Source organism: Balaenoptera borealis (genome assembly GCF_965194805.1).
Source record: "Balaenoptera borealis genome assembly, chromosome: 2".
Taxonomy (NCBI): domain Eukaryota; kingdom Metazoa; phylum Chordata; class Mammalia; order Artiodactyla; family Balaenopteridae; genus Balaenoptera; species Balaenoptera borealis.
The window spans coordinates 54,187,217-54,211,806 of NC_138867.1; the positions used below are offsets into that span (position 1 = coordinate 54,187,217).

Genomic DNA, 24,590 nt, shown 5'->3' on the forward strand with positions numbered 1-24,590 from the left:
ACATAACCACAATATCATTATCACGCTCAAGAAATTTGACACCACATTTTCCCTGTTGCCTAATAATGCCCTTTTTAGCTATTTGCTCACCCTACCCCCACCTTCAAGTTAAAGATCACATATAGCATTCAGTTGTGTCTGTTTGATCTTTCAAAACCAGGAACAGTTTGCCCATGTTTTTGTGGTACTGTCATTTTTATAGAGTTCGGGTCAGTTGGTTTTTAATTTGTGTGAGTTTTCTTATGATTTTATTTTAGGTTAAATAAATTTCCTCAGCTTGAAACTTCTCTTTAAGGGCAGTTTGAAATTTGTTTCCATTCCTTGTGCTTAATAGAGTGGCAAGTATTGCTTGATAAATTCCAAAGTAAATGAACTTGATCCATTACATTGTGCTCTGCATATGCTGACAGTTAAGTAGTGTTATAGAACTTCGGAACTGTTGTGACTTTAGAAGTCATCAAGTGTAACCTTCCACTCCAAAGGGGTATCTTTTCTACTTTTTGGTCTTTTAAAATGAGAGATGTTAAGGTGTAAGGAAAGAGACCTGAAATAATCTGGGTGTTATTGATAAAACTCTATGCGCCTGGGAGAGGCTAGTAACCCATGTAACTAGTCTTCATGATATGAAACTATTACTTGGCTCAATAATGAACACGCTTACATATATCCTCCTGAAAATGCACTAACTCCAGACTTATTACTCTAAATTGAGAATGGTGCAATTATGGCCCTGCAGCATCATTAAATTAATATCTTAGACTTTCATGCAACTTCTTGAAGAATAATGTGTTTGAGTAGACAACCTATTGAACTGTAGTGTTTCTCTTTTTTTTCATTCTAGTTTCAGCAGTTCCTTCTTGCTTATATTGAAAACCTGCTTTGTACAATTGTGTCAGCTTGTGTTTTTGAGGAGTTGGAGATAATTTCTATGTGACCAAAAGATTTAGGATAAGCACTTGAATATTCTGCCCTGAAAGAGAATGGCTTTAGTAATTGTTGCCAACAAAACCTTACAATTTATTTTCATTAAAAATTAAGTTGATTTATCTATTCCTTTCTTCTCTTTCTATGTGATCTCATCTGTTTTTTTTTTTTTTTTTTTTTTTTAAGAAATTCACGTTCTTTTATTTATTTATTTATTTATTTATGACTGTGTTGAGTCTTCGTTTCTGTGCGAGGGCTTTCTCTAGTTGCGGCAAGTGGGGACCACTCTTCATCGCGGTGCGCGGGCCTCTCACTGTCGCGGCCTCTCTTGTTGCGGAGCACAGGCTCCAGACGCGCAGGCTCAGTAATTGTGGCTCACGGGCCCAGTTGCTCCGTGGCATGTGGGATCTTCCCAGACCAGGGCTCGAACCCGTGTCCCCTGCATTGGCAGGCAGATTCTCAACCACTGCGCCACCAGGGAAGCCCTCATCTGTTTTTTAAATGGCAGAATCAGTCCCTTGCCTTTTACTTGTTTCCTTGGCTTTTTTTTTCTCTTTTTGGTCTTAAACTGATGTCTAAATGCAACCGCATTTCATTGATGGTGAAAAAAGCTAGTGAGGAGAGACAAGAAACTATGATAATGTCGGAACCATTACCTTGACTGATAAAAATTCTGGTATTCCTAATTCCTAATCTGATAGTCATCATTACAACTGATGTAATTAACCCACTTTACTTTTAGAGAGTTGAGATTATTTTAACTAACTTGTAATATGTAACCCTAAAGTGTATGTTTATACAAGTCTATGTTATTTATTTATTTATTGGCTGTGCCTTGTGGCTTGTGGGGTCTTAGTTCCCCGACCAGAGATTCAACCCGGGCCACGGCAGTGAAAGCCTAGAATTCTGACCTCTAGGCCACCAGGGAACTCCAGCTGCGTTACTGAAAACAAGAAAATAGCCTGCATATTATAGTTGATGTGGTTGGTTATGAGAAATTTGAGTTTTGCTAGTTGCGTATTTGATTAAGTAACAACTTGCTTAAAAGAGAGGATAGCACGCTAAATGAAAGTAGCGTTTATCAGATTTTGGAAGTATTAAAATTACATTTAGTATTAAGATGACCACTATGTTAGAGATAGATGGGAGTTTCATCTTATATTCTGAATGAGAAAATTGAATTACCCCTAAATTTTTTCTATATTACAACATCTCATCGTGTTAAATCTTGCATAAGATGCTTTAATCTTGTATCCAAGCTCTACTATTTTTTCCTTTTAGGTGTTTTTATCAGTTCAATCTAATAATATTCTAGTATATCTTAATATACCAGATGCTGCTTTCATATTTATTATCTACGTGCCCTGCTTGGAAGGAGGCAGGAAACATTGTGGCATACTTTATTAGTGTTTCAGCAAGCTGTATTTATTTAAAAGCACTTGTTTTAGGATTTTTACTTTCACATTTTCTTAGTTTCTGATCTTTCACGTATTTCTTCCAGTGTTTTTCAACTGGCCAAGTAACATGGTTTAGTGATTAAAACATTTATTTAGGAAAAAGAAGAATTGTACCCTAATCATTGCTTCTCTGTTTATTTGCCCTGTTGTTATATTGGGGAATTAATCTCATTCTCGGTTAGACTATACATAATATTATCAATATTACCACGTCCCGTCTTGCCTCATGAGACTGCCGACCAAATTGTGGACTAGTCTATGTATAGGATGTATATAAATTTAAGGTATTAATATTTGTATTCATTTTGTATGGAATTCTTTTTTTATCATTTATATTCTACGATAAAACTAGAGTGTTAGTTTATGAGTCTTAATTTGCTCTTTCCTTTCATGTCTAAAGTTTTGATTTGTTAGATTTTTTTTTAAATTTTATTTATTTATTTATTTATTTATTTATTTATTTATTTATTTATTTATTTATTTATTTATTTATTTATGGCTGTGTTGGGTCTTCGTTTCTGTGCGAGGGCTTTCTCTAGTTGCGGCAAGTGGGGGCCACTCCTCATCGCGGTGCGCAGGCCTCTCACTATCGCGGCCTCTCTTGTTGCGGGGCACAGGCTCCAGACGCGCAGGCTCAGTAATTGTGGCTCATGGGCCTAGTTGCTCCGTGGCATGTGGGATCTTCCCAGACCAGGGCTCGAACCTGTGTCCCCTGCATTGGCAGGCAGATTCTCAACCACTGAGCCACCAGGGAAGCCCTGTTGTTAGATTTTTAAAGAAATGAAAAGCTCACCAAGCTGCTATTGCAAGCGATTGCAGATAGCAACTGGTGTTAGAGAAATTATCATCCGTTGTGTTCAAATGGCCTGTCTTCTTGAGAAGACCAATAGGGATGATGATTAAAACAATTTGCGAAAGGGGTTGATAGAGAAAGCTGATGGAGAGGAGAGAGAAAAGAAATGAAGACTATCTAGTTGTTAATTCTCTCTATATAAGCACACTGATTAAAAGCTAGGAATTGTAAGGCAAAGAAACCAGAAAGAGTGGCTCAGATCTTTCTGTCTGATATGGGAATGCTAGAGAGGTTAATTAGGCCTTTTTTAAAAAAATCGAGTCCAAAAGTCCAGAAAGAATGGGTTGAAAGTTTGTGGGTCAGAACAGAAAGCAGTTCCTTGAACCTGAGAAAATCTGATGATTGGGGACAAAATGTTGGAAAAGCCTCTTCACTTTAAGTTCAAAGAAGTTATATTGATTACAAGGGAAATTATAGATTGCTGGGGAAGTCACTATTTTTCTCTGTGTTTTAAAATTTCTAAAATTGCTAATTTGCTTAATAGTTAATGTTTAAGTTCAGCTGTTTTAATAAATCAGCTTATTTAAGATAATGAAAGAAGAAAAACCATGTGTTAAACTGACCTGGAAGTTAAAAAATGTAGGCTGGTGATCACTGGTCACTGCTAAGTGTGTTGTTAATGTAGGCTATAAGTGGGGTGTGCAGTCACTGTGCCTTGCCATAGGCCTTACCATTCACTGTGTTATAACTGATCCAAACCATACACCTGTTATCCCCTAGCCAATATAATCATCTGAGTTTGCAATTTCTCCTTTAGCCTGTTTTGACTGGAACTCAGTGTTACATTCTGTACTATTTAATTACCTTAGCCTTTAAAATACAGAAACAGTAAGGAGCCACTATTAACTTATATTGTACATTTAGGGCATTGGAGGAGTGTTGATGCCCTCCAAACAGAGATCACCAGGATTACATGTGATTGAGCCATGGGGATGGAAGGGGAGTCTCAGGGGGTGCTAAAAGACTTACAGGATTTGGGCTTGTGCTTGGTGATTGGAAGAAGGTTTAAGAATATGAGGGTTTGCTATGGATGGAATGCTGTCAAGAAGTAGGAGTAATTCTGTGATTGAGAATATTAATAAATCTCATCTATAGGGAGGGCAGATTAGAGCAAGACTAAAACTATAATCAGTAAAAAAGCAGCTGTCACTCATTAAGATAAGGGGTGGCTTGGACAAGGTTCATATTTTATCTTTGTCAAGACATGATTACAAATTTGCTTTTGTCTTGATCTGTCATGGTTAAGGAATGGCCTCGTCTAATATTGGTATTCAGTGAAATTGCTTAGTTCAACAGGAAAATACTAAGACCTCCCTTTGAATGCAGCTTGTTCATAGTAAGACAAGGACTAGCTGATAGTACAAGGCCAGTTCCTAGATTTCAGGAGGTATTTTCTCTTTCTTCGCAGTAAAGGGAGAACTCTTCTGTAACCAAAATAGATTAATATGAGAAGGATAGCCATGTTTTATAGTATCTTCGTTTTAATGAGTTTTAGCAAGAGTCAAATTCTTATAAAAAGAGTATATGACAAAGAAGGAACACTACTGAAGTTAAGGGAGAATGAAAAAGGAACAGGTAGCTGAAATTGTTAGAGAATTAAGTAACTCATGATAAAATTCAGGTTCTGCATACTTTATGTACGAGGATAAAAAGAGTTCTCTTTGGAGACAGGCTAACAAGCATTGAGGGTAGGCCTCATTGAGAAAGTGGCTTGAGCAAGGACTTGAGGAAGTGAGGAAGTTAGCCATGTAGATTTCTAAGGTAAGAATGTACCAGAAAGAAGAAACAGCCAGTGTAAAGTTTATAAGGTGTGAGTATCCATAGCATGTATGAGAAACAGAAGGCTATGGTAGCTAAAATATAGTGAGCAAGATGGGAGAGTGATAGGAATAGAGGTCAGAAAGGTAGGGATTTGGAGCAGCAGATAATGTAGAGCCTGGTAGGCATTTGTATGTACTTTGACATTTACTCTCAGTGAAATGGAATCGTTTGGAAGAGTTTGAGTCAGGTCATTCAGAGCATGAAATGACTTGCATTTTAAAGGTTTACTCTGGTTATGTGTAGAAACAGTATGGTACAAGGGTGAAAAGTAACCAGTTTAGGTGCTATTTCAGTCACCTCTAGTGATAGTGGTGGAAGTAGTGAGATGTAGACAGACTCTAGATACATTTGAAGGTTGAGTGAACAAGATTTTATGATGGTTGGGATGTGGGATGTGAGATAAGTGTCAATGATCTCAGTGGTATTGGTCTATGCATGTGGAAGGATAGAGTGCTGCCAGCTGAGATGGGGACATCTCTGGGACTCGTAATTTTTAGTGGAAAAAAATCAGGAGCTCATTTTTGGACATGTTACATTTAAGATATCCAGATGTTCTTAGGGGTTTGGAGTTCAGTCGAAAGGGAAATGTGCTAGCTATACATATTTGATAATTGCCAGCATGTAGATGGTATATAGAGCCTGAGATTAGATACAGTCAACAAGGGCATGAATATGAAAGAGGACTAAAGAACGAGCCCTGGTGGCAACCCAACATTAAGAGATCTGGAGGAAAGAGAGAAAGGTACAAAAGATACTGAGAAGGAACACTACTGAGGAAGGAAGGAAGCCAATAGAATGAAAATATTTGGTTTTTTTTGCTACATTTTAGCTTTCAAGAAAAGAAACTATGTCTCAGTATCTACAGTCCATAGCATGGGTACATATTTGCTGAATAATATAGAGAATAAGTAATTTCAGTTCGAGACATGTTTTATTTAAGGTACCTGACCGGTACCTAAAGGGCATTTGAAAATTCTTATTTGGAGTTAAGGAGAGAGGAGGGAACCGGAGATACAGATTTGGAACCTGAACATGTATATGGTAAGAATTGAAATCACAGTGAATACATTGCTAGCAATTTGTAAAAGCAGGAAACCAGTGAGCACTTCAAAACTACTTGCTTAGGAAAAAATTACTACCATGTATCTGAAATTAGAGTTACTATTTCATAGATATTTATTGGTTAATTTTTTATAAACCACATGCTATGAAATATAGTACTTTAAAATTTGAAAAATATGAAGTATATGTATTTGTGGAAGATGATATAAGCATTACTGTCCATTAAAATTTTTTTTAATTAATTAATTTATTTATTTATTTTTGGCTGCGTTGGGTCTTTGTTGCTGCGCACAGGCTTTTCTCTATTTGCGGTGAGCGGGGGCTACTCTTCATTACGGTGCGCGGGCTTCTCATTGCGGTGGCTTCTCTTGTTGCGGAGCATGGATTCTAGGCACGCGGGCTTCAGTAGTTGTGGCACACGGGCTCAGTAGTTGTGGCTCGCAGGCTCTAGAGCGCAGGCTCAGTAGTTGTGGTGCACAGGCTTAGTTGCTCCGCAGCATGTGGGATCTTCCCGCATCAGGGCTTGAAGCCGTGTGCCTTGCATTGGCAGGCAGATTCTTAACCACTGCACCACCAGGGAGGTCCCCATTAAAAATTTAAATTGCAGAAGTCTAACATAGAACTCTTTTTTTAAAAAAAAAAATAATAATTTTATTTATTTATTTATTTTTGGCTGTGTTGGGTCTTCGTTGCTGCGCGTGGGTTTTTCTCTGGTTGCGGCGAGCGGGGGCTACTCTTCGTTGCGGTGCCCAGGCTTCTCATTGCGGTGGCTTCTCTTGTTGTGGAACACGGGCTCCAGGCACGCAGGCTTCAGTAGTTGTAGCACGTGGGCTCAGTAGTTGTGGCTCGCAGGCTCTAGAGCTCAGGCTCAGTAGTTGTGATGCACAGGCTTAGTTGCTCCGCGGCATGTGGGATCTTCCCAGACCAGGGCTCGAACCCGTGTCCCCTGCATTGGCAGGCGGATTCTTAACCACTGTGCCACCAGGGAAGTCCTAGAACTCTTAAAATTATCTTTCTCCATATAAAATTTTAGGTCAGTAGAACATACTGTAGTCTTTGGTCTTTTTCTCCTTAGATAGACTTTATCATGTACTAAGAATATTACAGCTCTTGGAATAATGTCATCTACATAGACTATTTCAAGATACATTATAGACTTTAATAAAAACCAATGAAATGATACGTAAAGCTGAGTATGAAAATGAAGTCAGGCTCTAATGAGGACAGTGTAGAATGTCCTCCTCCCACCTTCCCTCTAGATGTGGAATTTTTTTTTTAAGTATATGATAAGAATTATTATTATTATTTTATAAATTTATTTATTTTATTTCTTTATTTTTGGCTGTGTTTGTTCTTCGTTGCTGTGCGAGGGCTTTCTCTAGTTGTGGCGAGCGGTGCTCCTCTTCGTTGTGGTACGCGGGCCTCTCATTGTGGTGGCCCCTCTTGTTGCGCAGCACGGGCTCCAGGCGTGCAGGCTTCGGCAGTTGTGGCATGTGAGCTCAGTAGTTGTGGCACACGGGCTTAGTTGCTCCGCGGCATGTGGGATCTTCCCGGACCAGGGCTTGAACCCGTGTCCCCTGCATTGGCAGACAGATTCTTAACCACTGCGCCACCAGGGAAGCCCCTATGATAAGAATTATTCACCACAACCAAGTGGGACTCATTCTGGGCATTCAATTTTGATATTTGAAAATAAATCAGTGTTATTCAACACATCAATAGACATATAATGAACTTGGTAATTCCATTCCTTGGTGTTTACTCAAGAGAAATGAAATACATGTCATTTGAAATTAAATATAGTGATTTTTTTTTTTTAAAGTTCATTGCAACTTTTTCATAATTATTGAAACCTCCTTCCTTTTTTTGCCCTATTCTTCAGTGTCTACCACATCTGCCATGGGAGCCCTGCTGCTACCAGATATTCCTTAGGGCCTGCCACCTAGGAGAGTTATTTTAATGTATCCTCAGTAGAATTATCACTTGAAGCAAATTATTTGTTAGTTGAAGAACTGATAAGAATTTAACTCCTAAATTTATAGGATTCAGTAACACTAAATATTTTGTTTGTAAATAAATGAGAGAAAAGAAAGAAGAAAAATTAGTGTAAAAAATATGGACGTTATTATTAGTGGGTAAGTCAAATTTAACGAGTTGTACAAAAGTACAGTATACTAAGTAGTTACATGTGTTTAGAATAGAGAATTGAGTCAGCCTAAATAAGACCTATTAGCAGTAATATAAGAAGCATACAGATACTATTAAGTAATTCATTGTATAAATGCCCTAAAATATATATTTGAAGTGTTAAATGTGCAGGTAAAGGGATGCTTTGTAGATCAATAGTTCCATTTTGGGGACTTGTAATAGGGTTGTCAAGTTTTTATTTCAGCATTAAGAAAATTCCTAACCCTCATTCCCTCCAAAAAGCAGCATCTCTCATATCCCTATTACCATAATTTTATTTAAAACTGACTTTTCACTCAAAAGAAAATGAATGCTATAAAGCCACTAAAGTTTAAAACTTACATGAAATGAAAAATTTCCAAAATCAACTCAAGAAGAAATAGAAAACTGAAAATACTAAATCAAATTAGTGGTCAGAAAAACTCTTAGACCTAATTTTAGGGAAAAGTTGGACCAAACCTTCATGGAATGGGATAATCCTTAATTTATAAAACCTATTCTAGAGATTAGAAAGGGAGGAAAGTACTTGACTCAGTTTATAAGGGTAATAAAACTTTAATAACAGAAATAGATAAAGACTGTTTAAATTAAAATGTTGGAAATTCTCTGCTGGGATGACAGGAGTGGCTCTGCTGTAGATCTCATTCTCTGTCAGGCTAGCCCAGGCATCCCAGGCATGTCCTCATAGGACAGGTAGGGGAACCTGAGATCTAGTGGAAGTTAGGCAGGGCTTTTTTAAACCCTTGATTTCATCAATTGTGTTAACATTTTAGTGGCCAAACCAAAACACATGGCTGAACCCAGAATCAGGATTAGGGAAATTATACTTCGCATTTTGTTGGGAGGAGCTGGTACATCACATTCAGAGAGTGGTAATAGGGAGTAGTGAGCGGTCATTAATGTAATCCATCTATCACACATTTCTAGAAATAAACTTAACAGAAAATGTGCAGTATGATCTAAACAGGAAGACATAAAACTACGGAATAGATCAGTAGAAGAGGGTAACAGAAAAGACTGTCCAGAAACATAACCATGGACTATGACACACAAAAATTCCTCTACAAATGGAATATGACACACAGAAATGCCTCTACAAATCAGTGAAATAAGGAAAACAAATATTTCATAAGTGTTGGCACAGTGTTTTTATATGGGAAATAGTAAAAACAAAGAGAGCCTTACTTCATAGCATATACTAAAATAAATTGCAGATAGATTAAGTAATATGAAAAACAAAAATTACAATTATTAGAAAAATGTAGAAAAATATTTTTACGACTTCGGAGTAGAAAAGATGTCTTATTCAAATATTAAAAGCATAGCAGTAAAGGAATGAAATTTCTACATGACAAAATATAAAGTAAAAATTCATGACAGGCTGTGAGAAAACATTTGATATACTAGTATTTCTAAAGAATGCTTACAATCAGTAATTAAAAGAATCCAATAAAAAATGTGCAGTGAACAGAGAATTCACAGAAGAAATAAAAATGATCAGTAGGAAGCAATGCAAGCGTCCATCAGCAAATGGATAGAGAAGACATGTTTTATACATATGTGTGTGTGTGTGTGTGCACGATGAAATATTAATCAGCCGTAAAAAGGAATGACATTCTGACATTTGCAGCAATGTGGATGGAGCTAGAGTTTTTTTTTTTTTTTGCTGTGACATGCGGCATGCAGGATCTTAGCTCAATCTTAGTTCTCCTACCAGGGATCAAACCCATGCCCCCTGCAGTGGAAGCGCAGTCTTAACCACTGGACCACCAGGGAAGTCCCCTTTTTAAAAGATTTTTTAAGTTCAAGTATAGTTGATTTACAGTGTTGTGTTAGTTTCAGTTGTACAGGAAAGTGATTCAGTTATACGTATACATTTGTGTGCGTGTTTATATGTAAGTGTGTGTGTGTGTGTGTGTGTGTGTGTGTGTGTGTGTATTCTCTTTCAGATCTTTTCCCTTGTAGCTTATTATAAAAAATCTATTTCTGTTTTGTATATAAATTCATTTGTATCTTTTTTCTTTAAGATTCCACATATAAGCGATATGATATTTGTCTTTTTCTATCTGTCTTCATTTAGTATGATAATCTCTAGGTCCATCCGTGTTGCTGCAAATGGCCTTATTTCATTCTTTTTTATGACTGAGTAATATTCTATTGCATATATGTACCACATTTTTATCCATTCCTCTGTCGATGGACATTTAGGTTGCTTCCATGTCTTGGCTATTGTAAATAGTGCTGCAGTGAACATTGGGGTGCATGTATCCTTTTGAATTATAGTTTTCTCTGGATATATGCCCAGGAGTGGGATTGCAGGATCATATGGTAGCTCTATTTTTAGTTTTTTAAGGAACCTCTGTGCTGCTCTCCATAGTGGCTGTACCAATTTACATTCCCACCAGCAGTGGAGGAGGGTTCCTTTTTCTCCACACCCTCTCCAGCATTTTTATGTAGACTTTTTCATGATGGCCATTCTGACCCATGTGAGGTGATACCTCATTGTAGTTTTGATTTGCATTTCTCTAATAATTAGCGATGTTGAGTCTTTTCATGTGCCTTTTGGCCATCTGTATGTCTTCTTTGGAGAAATGTCTGTTTAGATCTTCTGCCCATTTTTTGATTGGATTGTTTTTTTTTTTTTAATGTTGAGCTGTATGAGCTGTTTATATATTTTGGAGATTAATCCCATGTTGGTCGTATTGTTTGCAAATATTTTCTCTCATTCTGTAGGTTGTCTTTTTTGTTTTGTTTATGGTTTCCTTTGCTGTGCAAAAGCTTAATTAAGCTTAATTAGGTCCCATTTGTTTATTTTTGGTTTTAGTTCCATTACTCTAGGAGATGGATTCAGAAAGATATTACTGTGATTTATGTCAAAGAGTCTTCTGCCTATGTCTTCCTCTAGGATTGTTATACCATCTGGTCTTACATTTAGGTCTCTAATCCATTTGGAGTTTGTTTTTGTGTATGGTGTTAGAGAATGTTTTAATTTTATTCTTTTAGGTGTAGCTGTCTAGTTTTCCCAGCACCACTTATTGAAGAGACTGTCTTTTCTCCATTGTATATTCTTGCCTCTTTTGTTGTAGATTAATTGACCACAGGTGTGTGGGTTTATTTCTGGGCTTTCTACCCTGTTCCTTTGATCTATATTTCTGTTTTTGTGCCAGTACCATACTGTTTTGATTACTGTAGCTTTGTAGTATGGTGTGAAGTCAGGGAGCTTGATTCCTCCAGGAAGGGGAGAGGGACTAGATAGGGGCATGAGATTAGGAAATATGATCTACTATGTATAAAATAGATAAGCATCAAGGATATATTTATTGTACAGCACAGGAAATTATAACCATTGCCTTGTAATAACTTTTAATGGAATATAATCTGTAAAAAATACTGAATCACTATACTGTACACCTAAAACTTACGTAATGTTGTGAATCAGCTGTATTTCAATTTAAATAGATATTAAACACGTGAAAATGTGTTCAGCATCTCTAGGAAATATCAGGAAAATATCTAGTTTTAATTAATATTTCTATTATTTCTGGTGAGGTTCAACCCCTTATACTAGCAAAAAGTAAAGACATCATCAAATGTCAACAAGAATATAAATAGGTACTGTAGTATGAAAATTGATATTACCACCCTGGAAAAGAATTTGGACGTTATCTAGTGACACTGATAACTATGTGCCATGTCCTATTCCAGTAGTGAACAAGAGAGGCAAAGATTCTCCCCTCACAGAGCATGTACGCTTAGTGGTGCCTGATAAGCAAACTTCTAAAGATAGGTAAATATATATTAATCTGGTTTACATTGTCCCATGTATCCCTGGGTTTTCATATATTTTTTTCCCCCTCTATGTTTCAGAATGGCTGTTTTCTGTTACCATGTCTTCCTGTCTCTATGACATGTTCTCCTACAGTGACTAATCTTTTAATCCTGTCCTTTGGATTTTTCATTCACATATTGTATTTATCATTTGTAAAGTTTCTGTTTCTTACATTTAATCTTTTCCTTCCCATTTTGTTCATTTTTTCCCTTTAAGTACAATAGCTGTTTTAAAGTCCTTTTTTGCTAATCTTGTTATCTAAGTAGAGAGAATAATACAATAAACCTGATGTGCCTACCAACCAGCTTCAAAATTTATCAGTATGTTATAGTTTCATTTATACCTCCTGTTTTGTCACCTCTGATTGTTTTAAGGCAAATCAGACAACCTCTTTCATGTATAAATATGTTAAGATGAAACTCTCTATTATCACATTTAAAAAAAGAGAACCAACTAACAGTAATTCCTTAATATCATTAGATATCCATCAGTGTTAACATTTGCTGATTTGAAGCTTTACATGAACTCTGTAAATTCCAGCAAAAGTTCCTTAAACTAAAATTGAAAAAAAAAAAGAATCATCTTGAAACTGTTAGGGAAATTGAATTTTAATAAAACAACAATGATAAAACCTTTCCTTAAGGAATCATTAAGCCCAGATTTTTTTAATTGAAATTTTTATTGAGATAATTGTAGATCCACATGCAGTTTTAAGAAACATTACAGAGTGGTACTCTTGTACTTGTCACCTAGTTTCCCCCAATGGTAATGTTTGCAGTTATTATAGAACAGTAATAATATTGACATCAATACAGCCCCCCAGTCTTACTCAGATTTTTCCAGTTTATGTGTGTGTGTGTGTGTGTGTGTGTGTGTGTGTGTGTGTGTGTGTGTGTGAGAAGTAGGTTTGGATATTTATCACAGTCAGTTCTCTTTGATCTCCTCTTACCTGGGTAGTTCTTCAGTTTTTCTTTGTCTTTATCTTTTTAGACCCAGAGAGTTTTGAAGATTACTGTCCAGCTGTATAGGATTTCCCTTAATTTGGATTTGTTTGATGTTTGCTTATGATTCAATTCAGGTTGGGTGTTTGGGGCAGGAACACGACAGTAGATGCTGCACCCCTTCTCAGTGCGTCTTAAGATTAGTTGCCCCGTGATGATGCTGTGAACTGCTGATGCTAACTTTGAAACAGTTTAAGTGGTGCCTATGAGATTTCTTCACTTTTTCCCCCTCTTAAAATTAATAAGTATTTTGGGGAGAGAAACTTTGAGACTATATAAATGTATACTGTTTTTCTTCATTCTTTAACCCACTAATTTTAGCATCCATTGATGAGTTTTGACTGATCAGTTATTACTGTAATATTTGCCAGTTGATTTTATATCATTCATTTTTTCATTATCTGAAATTCTATACTTGGGCACTGTGGTAAACTTGCTTAGAATCATACATCAATGAAGTTGAAAGAGCCTTAAATAATCCTCTAGTGTCAGCCCTTTTGATATTCATGTTATGTTAGTGGAGGAATGAGTTTTATAACACAGAATTTTTGTAATATTTTTTGAAGTTATTAATTCGCATTCCTCTAGTCTAGATTAGAACAGTACTACTTAAAGTTTCTCTATGGATTGTTGCTAGTTCACAAATTATTGTTGCTATATTTTTGCTAAGATAAGTTGAAGAGATAAGATTAAGTGCTAAGAAACTTCTGCCATAATTTGACTTGTCACATTTGTGTTGTATTTTACAGAAGTATTGGTGTACAACTGCGTCAGGCATATCCACTGGCATATCTGATACATATTTTCTACCTCTTCTATCTTCAGCTTTGCTTTCAGCTTTGTTATCCTGTATGTATTAGGGACCAGCTCAGTCTGGAGCCCAGCAGTTAAGAAGTAATGCCTCTTTTATACACACTACTATATAAAAAATAGATAACCAATAAGAACCTACTGTATAGCACAGGGAACTCTTCTTAATACTCTGTAATGACCTATATGGGAAAATAATCTGAAAAAGAGTAGATATATGTATATGTATAACTGACTTATTTTACTGTACAGCAGAAACTGATACATTGTAAATCAACTATACTCCAATAAAAATTTAAAAAAAAATTAATGCCTCTTTTTATGTGAAAAAACAAAGAATGCGTAATTGTTCTGAATTTTGTGTCCTTAATACCACATAGAGAAGGCACTGATTTTCAGAAGAGCTGGGAAAAGGAAAGGAAGGCAAAACTAAACAAGATAATTAGCACTAGTCATAAAGAGGCAAAAGAGTGAAGAGAAATTGTTGTGCAGATGGTTCTGTTCATTTGACGTTGGTGTTGTCAATTTATCAAGAATCTGCTCAGTTGGTAAATTTTGAATCTGAAAAGTGTACATTAATTATTAATATCATTATGATTTTTTCCTTTGTAATAGATTCTTTTCACTTGATCATTGATTATTTGTTCATTTTCTAGGGATACAGGAGTTTCCAGAAAATATAAAAAATTGTAAAGTTTTGACAGTTGTGGAGGCCAGTGTAAATCCTATTTCCAAGTGAGTTCTTCTCTGTTGAATTAAAAGTTACCTTTGTGAATAAAGCAAGTATGATATAGTAGAATATTACTTTCTACATTTTAACGAACAGTTAATACCAATCTGAAATCTGCACAAAATTTTAGTTAGATTAAAAAGGAGCCTTTTAATTACTCTTTCTAACTCCATATATTACAGAGGTAAATTTGACATCCATACAGATAAGGCAAGTGCTTTTCCCCAAGTCTCAAAGATAGTAAATGTCAGAAATGAGACTAGAATCCAGGTCTCCTAGCTCAGTGTTACTTGCACAATATAAAAATGTCTTCACCTGCAAATCCAATGTGTGTGGCACACTCAAACTTTTGAAAAGAATAAAAGAAACCGAAAGGTCAAAAAGGTAAAAACAACAAAAAAAGAGAAAAGCCATGTGATTGGTTGTACTATATATCAGAGGTCACATATATTCTTTTATGATGGTAATGCCTTTAAGCAGAATGCTTTCTTAGACCAAAGCTGTTAAATTTTGCAAAAATGGAATGATGAAGCAAAAGGTGAATAGTGTGAAGCATAGCTTAGTATAGCTAAGTTGAAAGTTGAAACCAGCTTTCACATATTACAGTATTGTATTTAACGAGTTTTTCCAAACATAGGCAAACATGTAAAGGACAAACATGTAAAGATGATGTTTTACCTTCATCTGAAAATATTCCTCTAGCATCAAGTTCTAGATTTGTAATTTCTTTTGTAAGCCAGAGGAAATAAAAGTAAAGCTACTTATAGGTTCTTATATGATCTTAAATGTCATTCAGCTTTTAATATTATTTCTTTCCATTTGGTCATTATAAAATTATACAATCTTTATTTGATTATTTAGGGACCAAATATTGAAATTGAAAATAATCTAAACCAGTGTTTCTCAAATAAGGACTGTTTTGCTCTTATGGCTATTTGGTAAATTCTAGAGACATTTTTTGGTTTTCACAACTTGTGGTGGTGGACAGTGCTGCTGGCTTCTAGTGGGTCAGAGGCTAGGGTTGCTGTTAAACATCCTACAATGCAGAAGACAGCCTCCTGACAACACAGAATTATCCAGCCCCAAAAGTCAATACTGTCAAAGTTTAGAATTCTTTGTCTAGTCCCTTGGATTGGTGTTAGATAAGGTGAATTTCAAGAGTGTCTGCCGATATCATAGTCATGGCCTGAATACATTTCTGTGTGTTGTGGCTCATTCATAGTTGACTGTTACGTGCAGATTTTATCTTATTGAGACAAATATTGCCTTACTTCCTTTTTACAAAATGATGAAGGTGTAAACATTGAAACAGGTAAGTTATTATAAAAGGCAAATCTCAATTTGAGGATCACTCATAAAAGTGAAGAGGTGACTGTTATCTGTTAAGAACATGTGTTGGTTAGACAGTTTCTTAGACAGGTTTTAATAAGAGACTAAAATTCTGTATATGAATTAAATTTAAATTCTGGTTTATTTTACCTAGGCTTCCTGATGGATTTTCTCAGCTGTTAAACCTAACCCAGTTATATCTGAATGACGCTTTCCTAGAGTTCTTGCCAGCTAATTTTGGCAGGTAAGTTACAGTTTCTTCTAAAACCTTCTCTTGTTAGCTCTTGTAAAGTTTACAAAACTACAAGTTGCTTTAGTAATACTATTAATTACAGTTTCATAGGCTCTTCTTTTGTAATTATTTCCAAGCATTGTCGTTTTTATAGTTTCTTCAGAACTTGTTATTTTGTCTTGGAATTTATTTTCCCAAATAGAAATAAGCAGTGAAAATTTAAAAGAAAAACGTAATTTAACACTTGGTTTCAAAGTATGTAAAATTAGGGAGTTTATTTAAATTGGGATAATTTTTGCATATTTGATATAGAATGCTTTATTCTTAGCACTTACACATTTTTTTAAATGATCTAATTATTGGTTTATCTGTCTTCACTGGAATCAAAGTTCTGGAGAAAAGAAAAATGTGTTTCTGGGGTCCACCCCATTGCTCCCTGCTTGAACTTAGACCGACTCTTGTCATACTGTAGTCCCTGAGTAATTTTTCTAATGGAAAAATGAATCAGTAAATGAACAATAGGTATCAAATTATTATTGTGTTTAGATTAATTGCTAGAGGAAATGCTATCCAAATACATGTTAATATGGTAGTCATCTTTTTGTCTTGAAGACAAATACCATATGATCTCACTTATATGTGAAATCTTAAAAAAACCACCAAAACCCCAAGCTCATAGATACCAGAGAAAAGATTGGTGGTTGCCAGAGGTGAGGGGGCGGGGGTGGGCAAAATGGGTGAAGGTGGTCAAAAGGTACAAACTTCCAGTTATAAAATAAATAAATCATGGGGATGTAATGTACAACATGGTGACTATAGTTAACCATACTGTATTGTGTGGTATTTGAAAGTTTCTAAAAGAATAGATCTTAAAAGTTCTCATCTCAAGAAAAAAAAAATTTTGTAACTGTGTATAGTGACAGATGTTAACTAGACTTTTTGTGGTGACCATTTCACAATATAGTTGACCCTGGAACAATGCATGGATTAGGGGTGCTGATCTTCCACACAGTCAAAAATCCACATATAACTTATAGTTGGCCCTCCATATCCGTAGTTCCTTAGTATCCAAGGTTCCAAATCCGCAGATTGAACCAACCACAGATCGTGTGGTACCGTAGTATTTACTGTTGAAAAAAATCTGTGTATAAGTGGATTTGCACAGTTCAAACCCATGTTGTTCAAGGGTCAGCTATGGGTCGGCTTTAGCTCAAGCGGTTACTCTGTCCCATTGGACTTCTGATGTCTATGTTGTTCAAGGGTCAACTGTACATACAAATATCGAATCATTATGTTGTACACCTGAAACTAACAATGTTGTTTGTCAATTGTATTTCAAAAAAGAAAAAAGAATTTTGGGTGTCATTGCAGCCTAGTGACTGTCCTGTGGGAACCACGTTATAATGCTTTATATATTTACATACATGCACATATATATGTATGTATGTACACATATATGTATATACACACATGTGTATGTATGTGTATACTTATATGCATGTCATGTACTTGTCAGATTTCTCTTCTGTATCTGGTATTTGGACCCCTTTTAAAATTGAAATGTATTTGACATGTAACACTGTGTAAGTTTAATGTATACAGCCTGCTGACTTCATACATTGTATGTTGTAATATGATTGCTGTTGTAGCATTAGTGAGCACCTCTGGACCAGTTCATCTGCTCATTTATCCTCTAATTTTATTGGAATGTGCATCACTGAAGTGCCAGAGGATTTTCTCCTTTTCCATGTTCCCTTGTGTTTCTTTATTTTTCTCTCTCAGAGCTCAACCCTAGAGTTAAATTATTGTTCTGTAATCTACTAATGACTAATAATCTGGGGAGGTTTTTTCAGAAAAATGCATGAAGTTCGTTAGGATGGATATTAGGGGACAGTTATTTTGTGCTTTGGATATGTCAAGAAGTGTTTATCCCCCCCCCCCAATTAATTCTGAGGAGCAAAAATAGTCTTTTCTTCTTTCATATTTCTGTGTAATTTTTTAAAAAATATTAATTAATTAATTAATTAATTTTGGCTGTGTTGGGTCTTCGTTTCTGTGCGAGGGCTTTCTCTAGTTGCTGCAAGTGGGGCCACTCTTCATCGCGGTGCGCGGGCCTCTCACTATCGCGGCCTCTCTTGTTGCGGAGCACAGGCTCCAGACGCGCAGGCTCAGTAGTTGTAGTTCACGGGCCTAGCTGCTTCGCGGCATGTGGGATCTTCCCAGACCAGGGCTCGAACCCGTGTCCCCTGCATTGGCAGGCAGATTCTCAACCACTGCGCCACCAGGGAAGCCCTCTGTGTAATTTTTAATACAATATTCTGCACGTTGTAATTACACGATAAATATTGGTTGCTTTAAAATTTTAGAGGATTGCATTAATTTGTTAATTAAATTCTTTATCTTTGTCATACATGCTTGATTTATTTTATTTGTTTTGCAGATTAACTAAACTCCAGATATTAGAACTTAGAGAAAACCAGTTGAAAATGTTGCCAAAGTAAGTAAAGGTGCTATCCTTTGTGAAATTTAGTTTAGAATTTTAAATTCTTAAATCCTTAGAGAAATATTAACTTTTTAATATCTTAAAATGTGAGTGCAAATTATTTTAAAAGACTGACATTTGTGGTCTTTGTATATTAATTAGTGGTGTTCAATATAAAAATCTGTATATCTGTTGGTATTTAACAGTGATTTCATAGCTCTCTGGAACTCAGTCTTGTGTGACAAAGGTCAGAATAATAAGTATGTAAAGCCCACCTGAGTCCCAAATAAAGATCCCCATTTCTATACTAGAGCTCTTACATAGTACTCATTAGAGAGACTCATAAAGTCTTCATGTAAAGTCTGGTAACTCCTAAGTTTTCAGAACTTGTTTGGTTTTAGTCTGTTGTAAATTGGAAATAGGATGGAGGGCCCCCTACTGGTAAGCTAACATCAAGAGGAGATGGTAGTCCAAGAGCAAATAAGATAAAACTAAAACAGATACACAAACTCAAAATGCACTGGTCTATGTCCATTTATTGAAGAAATGTCTTAAAACACCCTGATTCACTGCTGCATTTTTACAGTTTAGGTAATGGCAAACTACAGACTGGCTAAATCTGCCCCAGAGCCTACTTATTGTAAATAGTTTCACCAGAACCACATTCATTCATTTACATATTGTCTATGGCTGCTTTTGCTCTACAGTGGTAGAGTCAAGTAGTTGTGACAGAGACTTTATGCAAAGCCTAAAATATCTGACCCTTACAGAAAACTTCTCAGACTCCTGTTGTAGTTTATTTGTCAAGAGTTGTCACCTCTTGATAGAAGCATCTTCAGTTCTCCAGGAGTTAGTTGTTCTGTTTACTCAACTTCTGTAGCATTTTACTTATATCTGTTATGACATTTACTGCATTAGCCTAATTTTTAAAATACATTTTACTCTTGTCTTACCTGACCAGCATATTCCCATGGGCACATGTACTTGGTCCTTCCTCCTCCCCACCCCCACCCCCCCATGAGTGTAAGGCTTTGAGGGCAAGGAGCATATCTGGTTTTGATTCCCAGAAGACTGGATTGATTAGAGTTTATGGTGATGGTTGTGAGTATAAATTAAAGTGGGAATTATCCATATTAAAATTCAAAAAGGTTTACATTTTTACAGACTTGGTATTGGCATTGATGACTCCTTAGCTCAGAACTTGACTGCTAAGAGATTTGAATAAACAAGGTGTAAATTGTTTACTGAAACATCTAAGCCTACAATTAATATGGTGTCTCTGATATCATAGGTAATTCACTTATTTTAACTCCTTCTATTTTAAGTCTTTATTTAACTTCAGATTGGGCTCTCTCAGTGTATTTGCAAATATAATTCTTTACTGCTTTCTTTTTAAGACATGATTAAAATATTTGAGGCCTCACAAACTATAAAGAGGCCACAATTTTACGTGTTAGGAAAGTCATGTGCATTCAGGTTATGTGAGTGGACCTTTTTATGATCCAAGATTAGAACAGTGGGAAAGCTGTTTTAAATACGCAGTTAAATGAAATTTAATACCATCTTAATACTGGAGAGCACAGTACAAAGAACACAAAGGATGTATATTTTTCCTCTGAGACAGAAGAGAAGGTAAAAATGAGTTAAGTACAAAGGAATTTTAGAGACAAACAGGATGAAATTTGAGGGATATTGTTTTTACTTTCTCCTTGAAGTAGGAAGCTGGATCTTAAATGAATAGACGTAAAAATGAAATGAAAATGAAAAGATGAAATTTTGTGTCTTAGATTTTTTTTTTTAATTTTTTTTAAAAAATTATTTATTTATTTATGGCTGTGTTGGGTCTTCGTTTCTGTGCGAGGGCTTTCTCTAGTTGTGGCAAGTGGGGGCCACTCTTCATCGCGGTGCGCGGGCCTCTTACTATCGCGGCCTCTCTTGTTGCGGAGCACAGGCTCCAGATGCGCAGGCTCAGTAATAATTGTGGCTCACGGGCCTAGTTGCTCCGCGGCATGTGGGATCTTCCTAGACCAGGGCCCGAACCCGTGTCCCCTGCATTGGCAGGCAGATTCTCAACCACTGCGCCACCAGGGAAGCCCTTAGATAGATTTTTGAGGTGTATGAGTAAGACCAAAGTTGCCAGTGTTAGCTACAGCAAGTTGCGATGGAGATGCTTTTAGAATTTAACAGTGTATTTCCTCTTTTTTATTACATATCTGTGTCATTCACATTTTCCTAAGTCAGTTTTAAAACTTAAATTTCTAACGATATTGTTTGTAATTGAATTTTCTAGTGCACTGCTTTTCTTTTGTACCCTTTTTAAAAAATAACTTACCCTTGTTGATATAAAGTGTTTAATTGCTGCATGTGAATTTTCTGTGTTATCTTGTCATTATAAGAATACTGAATTAAGAAAAATAAGACCATGTTTTCTTCTTTCAATCTTACCCCCTCCTCACAGCCCTCTTTACCTTTCTCAAACGTTGGCCTGGTATAGTATTATGGACATAGGAGTTAGTATCTAATCTTTCTTGAGAAAGATCCTGGAAACACCTTTTCGCTTTGTTATAAAGCAAATTGGTACTAATTTACAGGTTTTCAGGACAAAGACAGATGTGAGTAAGGGAGGTAGAATTATAGTACCTCATAGAACCTGAGAATAGGCACTCAGTAAATCAGAGTTAAATAAAGCAGCTTTGAGAAAAATTGATGTTGGGAGATGAATTAAATTAGTGTTGATAGAATGGCATATTTTAAATAGAAGGGTTAGGGAAAATTAGCTTTCTCTAATGGTAGGTCAGTAACATAATTACATTACAATTATGATATGTATTCTTATTTTTTTTTTCACTAAAAAGCCAGATAAATTTAATCAAGTTTTATTTTACTTATTATTACTAATTTGTTGAATTTCAAGAGACAATAAAAATAATCTGTGTTCTTGTGTCATAATTTAAGGAGTCTGTTGGTTTTTAATGGTGTTAATTTCCTAATTAACATATTGATATATTGATAATATGAAGATTGTATTTTGCCATCATTTTGTCATATCCTAGAAAAATTTAATGTGTTCCTAGGGAGTTCCCTGGTGGTCTAGTGGTTAGAATTTGGTGCTTTCACTGCTGTGGCCCAGGTTCAATCCCTGGTTGGGGAACTCCCGCAAGCCATGCGGCATTGCCAAAAAAAAATTTAAAAATTAAAAATTAGAAAAAAAATTAATGTAGTTCCTTATCTGGGTAGCTGGTAGCACCTCAACCTATTAAATAATAGGTTTTTCTAAAAATAATAATTTAAGAATATAAATATGTGTTTGAATTAATTAGAAATTAGTTTAGTTTAAAAAGTACCTTCATTGAAGGAGCTATAAAAATACAACTTAGTTTATTTCATCATGAAATCAGTTTGTACATTCTTCAAGTTTCTGTAGTTGCAGAGATATGTTGGTATTAAGTTGGAAGTTAAAAATGGTATATTGTAGCTTTAATTTAAAATAAATGCAGTCTACAAATTATATTTGTGATTCATGTAAAACTTTATTTTGAATTATATTGAATTTAATTTGAAAATGTGGGGAACAAAGTAATATTTACTGTTCTTGGAATTTTGAATGTTAATTTTCAGTTAATTATCTTAAAGTTTTACAAATATATCACCAGTCTTGAAAAATGGTAATTCATATGAAGCTGCCAAACAATCTAATCATTAGTTAATTTATACTATCTGAAAATTTATTTTGTGGAAAAAATGGAAAATCGATTACTCGTATTCTGGACTGGGGGTTTAAATTTACTGCAATTACTTCTTAAGAATAGAAATAACCTGATGAGAAGGCAAAATTAGAGAATAATTGATAACTTATTTCATTTTATTTAGAAATTAAATATGACTTTTTTCTTAGAAAATTATTATTTTTATTTTATCAACATTTGAAAGCCTGTATGTTATTAGATAATACATAAGAATATTTTACACTATAAATTTTAAAAGATTCCATGTAATTGATATTTTTGTATACTTAATTCTTTATTAATCCATTGTGCATAGAACCATGAATAGACTGACCCAGCTGGAAAGACTGGATTTGGGAAGTAATGAATTCACAGAAGTGGTAAGTTCTCACCACCCTCACTATCCATAAGTCTTTTCATTTGATCAAGAGCAAAATGTGAAAATTAATGTGTTTATTTCTCTGCATTTGTAAAGTATAAAATTGGGTAAAGATATACACATATTTTAGGGAGACAAGATATGAAATTTTTTAACAGGGAAAATTAAACAGATAACAACATCTGAAAGGAGTGAGGGTAAAAATGTAAAATTAATGAGAAACCCATAGAAAAGGTATTTAAAAGTTTTTAGGCACAGGAAGTAGAAACTTTGAAAGATTATAAGGGTAAAAGTTTCATCAGACTAGAATGCATCAGGAAAAGTACTTGTGAGTCAAAAATAACTCCATGGGAGTATTGCTTAGGAATTTACTCAGTGATAAAGTACTTCTCTATAATTTTACTTAATAGCTAAAAGGAAAACATTGAGTGAAACAACTATTATTTTCAAGTTGGTAATGAGACCTCAGGATCGTGTTTTTGCTTTGTATGCAAAGTAGTATGATGCTAAATCAAAAAGGAAAGAAGTATGTAAGCAGTTTTTTTGTCTTCAGTCATTGCTCCAAGAGAACTCAGAAAAATAAGCTAGATAGTTTTTTGAAGAGGAATTCATTAACAATAATATCATCATCATTAAAATTTTTACATTATGTTTACAAGCTCTTTTTTTTAAATTGCTGTTAAGTTCCAAATGATAGTCTTAAGAACAAGAATTTCTCAGCACTGCCAGCTGCATGATTGCCCTTTGGATATTGTATTGTACATTTGCTCGCTAAATAGACAGCTTTTCAGCTGAAGTCACTGGAGGAGCATGGTGGTTTTGGGTATCACATGTTTTTTTCTAAAATATGCTATTTTATATTCTTTATGATATTTTAATTGAAGCTGGTATATGATGACTTTTACTCTGTGTTGTAGAAGTTTTTACTCCTTGAGAAAAAATGAATAAATATTCTGTGCTTCCTAAATTATCTAACTATTGTACATTTTCTCAATATTTGTCTTATATGTATTAATCTATTTCCATATTAACTATTTGAAAATTCTAAATTATTGTTTATTTTATGAATCAGAGCATCATTCAGAATCATTAATTTTTGTACCATTTCCATCTTCCAACATTACACATTAAAAAAAATTACTATTAGAATTGTAACAGGTAAAGCACAGAAAGAGATTTCTTTTAATACAATTTAAACCTAGAATTCTTATCTATACTTAATGTTAACAGTAAATCTGAATGACATGCCTTTTATGTATTACTCATGTTATTATGGTGATTAGATATGATGACACTCCATGCCATCATACTGTCAATGATTGGACACAGGTTTGTGGGATGACAGAAATATCTTCAAAGGATCCATTCAGAAGAGCCTCCAAGGGTGAATACCTAAGAGCAAATTTTGCCTGAATACCAAAGTCCACTACATCTTTTAAATTTTTTGGTCCTCAACAGCATGTTATGAACAGTATTCTACCATGTAATTGCAGGAAGCTGAAGATAACATAATATGCTTATCATATGATTATGCCTTGGTTTACTTACCTTTCCCTTATTATTGGACTTTTAGGATGTATATTGCCTTATTTCTTTTTTCCTCCCTCTAGGTCATCAGAGAATATCTTTCTTTCTTTTTTTTTTTTTTTTTTAAGATTCCCTAAAAGTCTACATCTTTTTACAGATAATGATTGAGAGTATCTTTTTATTGTATTCTTGAAAGTAATGGGTCTTGTTTTATTTATTAATTGTATAAATACTTGAGCCTG

The 24,590-nt window shown here is 35.0% G+C and overlaps 1 protein-coding gene and 1 long non-coding RNA gene across 18 annotated transcripts in view; one reads left to right on the forward strand and one right to left on the reverse strand.

Annotated features, from left to right (window-relative positions):
• LOC309619421 overlaps positions 1–14,317 on the reverse strand; it is a 124,216-nt gene extending 109,899 nt beyond the window's left edge. The window contains exon 1 of the long non-coding RNA XR_014238939.1: positions 1,208–14,317. This is a non-coding gene — a long non-coding RNA (uncharacterized lncRNA). The remainder of the gene's footprint in view (positions 1–1,207) is intronic.
• ERBIN (erbb2 interacting protein) overlaps positions 1–24,590 on the forward strand; it is a 111,471-nt gene that overhangs the window by 44,541 nt on the left and 42,340 nt on the right. For 16 of the 17 annotated variants that reach the window (XR_014238648.1, XM_082373258.1, XM_082373256.1 and 13 more), the window contains 4 exons: positions 14,601–14,679; positions 16,158–16,247; positions 18,676–18,732; positions 22,759–22,822. Coding sequence is in view for 16 of the 17 variants with exons in the window: in XM_082373258.1 (XP_082229384.1) it covers positions 14,601–14,679; positions 16,158–16,247; positions 18,676–18,732; positions 22,759–22,822 (290 nt within the window). In the remaining variant the exon portion in view is untranslated. The remainder of the gene's footprint in view (positions 1–14,600; positions 14,680–16,157; positions 16,248–18,675; positions 18,733–22,758; positions 22,823–24,590) is intronic. The other variant, XM_082373250.1, reaches the window with a different exon arrangement.